The sequence below is a fragment of the Halyomorpha halys genome, unplaced genomic scaffold (assembly GCF_000696795.3).
Source record: "Halyomorpha halys isolate HHAL.00 unplaced genomic scaffold, Hhal_1.1 Scaffold305.1, whole genome shotgun sequence".
NCBI classification, from domain to species: domain Eukaryota; kingdom Metazoa; phylum Arthropoda; class Insecta; order Hemiptera; family Pentatomidae; genus Halyomorpha; species Halyomorpha halys.
The window spans coordinates 733,687-737,426 of NW_027105918.1; the positions used below are offsets into that span (position 1 = coordinate 733,687).

At 32.6% G+C, this 3,740-nt stretch overlaps 1 protein-coding gene across 1 annotated transcript in view; it reads left to right on the top strand.

The window, feature by feature from the left end:
• Window positions 1-3,740, top strand: part of rb (adaptor related protein complex 3 subunit ruby) — a 17,907-nt gene that overhangs the window by 6,275 nt on the left and 7,892 nt on the right. Inside the window, exon 10 of the mRNA XM_014421155.3 lies at window positions 2,759-2,832. Coding sequence (XP_014276641.1) covers window positions 2,759-2,832 — 74 coding nt within the window. The remainder of the gene's footprint in view (window positions 1-2,758; window positions 2,833-3,740) is intronic.

Sequence of the window (3,740 nt, forward strand, 5' to 3'; positions counted from 1 at the left end):
TAAAAAAGACAAAAATAAATAAATAAATCCAAAAAGAAAATATATATATATGTATTACATATTACAAATTTACAAATAGTCGTTGGTTTTTCAGAAAAGACATGATCTTATTTAAGTATGTTTCCCCATTTCCCAAGACCTGTGATACATTTGAAAGTATTCCCATTTCATTTATTCTTCTAGCGTAAAAAACACTCTTCGAAGGTATAATTTATTGTAAGTCTTTTGTTACATTTTTGGCATCTGGGTGGTTTCTTCTTTGTAATTAAGTGGAGGTGTGTTTGCCTTACGTGCCCAAGTTTTCGGCTCATCAATATAACCTCCTCTCTGCGGTTGCCACGACTGAAGCTGCTCTATGCTTTAAAATTTTTCTTAATCACCTTTAATTTATTTGGTGGGCTGCTGTCCCACAGTGCCTGCCACTTCTGTAATATGGCCTCACTTAAAGACTTTGTGAACTCCAACTCTATGATCAAACCTTTACTGTGTCCCGGAATGTTGATTGCTTCTTTTGCTGTCCTTTCAGCCATTTTGTTACCCCTAATCCCAATATGACTTGGTGACCAGATGAAGTGTATAATTTTTAGTTCAAAATTTTTATAAGTTCTAAAACAATGAGGTCTGGATACATGCTCTCCAAGGCTTTGAGGGCACTCAGCAAGTTTGAAATGATCACCACATTTTTAATTGGTAAGTTTTTCATGTATCTCGGTGCCATTGCAATTGCGTCGATTTCTGCTTTATATGTACTACAATGTTGATGCAATTTATATTTGTGGGTAATATTTGGGGTTACAAAGGCGGATGCCATAAATGTGCCTGATTTGGATCCATCTGTAAATATTAACAAGTGATCGGGTAGAGACTGGATTATTTTATGGTACTGTTTTTATATTCTTCTGGTGATTTGTTTTCCTTTCAGCTCGTTATCGAAAATGGGATATTGTAATTGTGGCGGCAAACATATGGTCCACAAATCGATTTTTGGAACATATGATTTTTATTAAGTCAAAAAACAAAACAACTACTCTCTGTTGTTTTTTATACTGAAAAATAGACAACTTCTTAATGTCTCACTGCATACACATATCTTCTCCATTGTCTCCTCACTACGCACTCGTAGTTGCCAGCATTCTGGCCATCTTCGCCAACTTAATCATTTTAGCCACGGCGGGCAGACTACTTCGACTCACCCTCCAAAAGGATAAGGAGGCAGGACGTACGTCGATCTACCTCCACGAGAACATCCACTCAGGACAACAACCACAACCAGGGCCCCATCAATCACCGGTGATAAAAGACTTTTGTTCTCTCTTTTGTTCAATTAATTTAATTTTGTAATAGTTTTAAGCTTTCTTTTTTTTCTAGTTTGTATTTTTTAATATATTTTGCGTTCCTTTTATATGTTCACTTATTTAAAAATACAAAAATAACTAAATTCGGCTATTCTTTTCTTTTCACGGTTGGGCTAGTAAAGGTTCCTTTTGCACCCCTACCCGCCGTAACAGTAATCTTGGTATGCTTCAGTGGTGGAGAAGTCCAAATGCAGAAAAGCATTGATAGGAGAGGCATCATTTTATACCTCAGAATAATGTTCAGCGAATATATTACCCATTAAATCTGGATTGTTGCACAATTTTCCTTCACTAGGTAGTGTATATCTGCAAGTTGCTCCATTTCCTTTTATTTTCCTTATTTTATCCCTCATGACCTTACATGGGGTAGAAGAGTTAATGGACCCAATAAATGATTTCCACAATTTCTTTTTCTATCATTTATAATTCTTCTACATATAGCCTTTTGTTTTTTATATTCAACTAGATTCTCCATATTCATATTTTTAAAGAATAGATAAAGCCTTTCTCTATCTCAATGTTGAACCAGGAAACAGGTGGCCTTTTGAGCAGAAACAGTTATGTTGATCATGTATAAAAATTAATATACACATTAATGTTTCTATACATTTATGTATTGTATTTTTAAAACTGGTTAGTCTGGTGAGTCGGTTAATAAGTTCTATTTTGAAATTTATAATTGTAACAGTTTTCTCTTGCAATTTGATTCTTTGAACTTTTCAAGGTTTTTTGTATTCAATCTGATCCTAATATTCAAGCTGTAGTTATATTTTTTTTTATAAAATTCTAATTCAAGCAACATTGAAAAAGTGGCTAAAATTGGAAACGACGTGAACCAGCCACTCCCACCTTCCATGGAAGTCTTACTTATCTTATCTTTCAAAGAAACATTCTTAGCGAGTAATATTGGATGATGTACGACATGTCACAATTTCTCAAGAGGAATTCACTACGCCAAAATTAGCAGAAGGGAATCCTTCCCAGCAAATCCATCCTGCTAAACCTAAATTTAACGACAGTCCTATATCACCTTTGAAACATTTATCTAAAATGGAAAGAAGAGACTTGAGTTATTTAAATAGAGCAACATTGAAAAAGTGGCTAAAATTGGAAAACGGCTTTATGGGTGCTTAGCTGAAGGAGTCCTTACTCTATTCACCCTATAAATGTGAATAATTGTAGTATTTCGTGATATTTCGATTATTCTTGTTTTGAAAAGAGAATAAGAAAATTCATGATATATTAGGAGAAGCTGAAAAATATCGATGAATATTTTAATTTATTAATATATTGTTGTTATATTTCCTGTTGTTTTCTCAATACACTCCCTCAAACAACTGTAACATTTTACAATTCTAACATTTTTAATTATTCTATTTAATAATTAATTATTCTTGTTATAGGTGTGCATCCAATATAAAGGAAGTGACGGACACCTGTTTATGTGGTTTAGTCTCAATGCTTTCTAATAGAGACGGTAATTATTTTATCTTATTTCCTGAATAATTATTTCTATTTTTAAGATTAAGAATTAGCTAGAAAATTTGTTTCTTATTATAAAATTTTTATGAAAATAATTAATTATTATTTTTAATTCATACTTTTTTCTCTCCTTGGCTACTAAAATTAGAGGAAGTGTAGTGATAGGTAAAAGAACATTGTTTTGGGATCTTACCAGATCTTAACATTTTTCTATCTATGACAAATTGTGGATCAGACATCAGAAAACTTTTTCCTCTTTTGAAGCAAACCAGGCATTGAGCCATCTTCACAAGATGTGAAGGCCTGCTCAGCCAGTGCCTATCCCATCAATGCAAATAAGTAATAATCGGATGGAGCCAAAAGTATTTCTCAATGAAACACTTCAATTTTTTTTTTTTTTTTACCGGTTTTGCCTGTATGATGGTGCATTATCAGTAAGCAAAATGACTTTGTATTCCTTCTTTTTTGATATTTTGGTTGTTTTTCATTGAAAGCTTAATTCAAATCAATGTTTGCAATTTGATGTCTTCTAAATTTTTTGGTGGTCTTCCATATTTTTCCTTTCTCTCATAATAATAATCATTACTAGAAGATTCTTTTGAACCAATCAAAGAACTGTTACCAACAGAATGCTCACTGCAAATGGTAACAAAGACTCAATGTTTTCATTGTAGTTTGGTGGCACAAAATTGGGCATGTACAAGACTAGTAAAAACTGCTGTTTTTAAGAAACTTGTTTTGTGAGTTCAAAATAATGATTAGATATCAAATCAAAAAAATGTCACAATTATGTGGTTTGATGATAACTACATTGACAGCTAATCATATCTGTGGGCAAATTTTGATTTCATATTTATAGACATGGCTATCTATTCTATTTAGTGTGGTCTGAGTTGAATATAT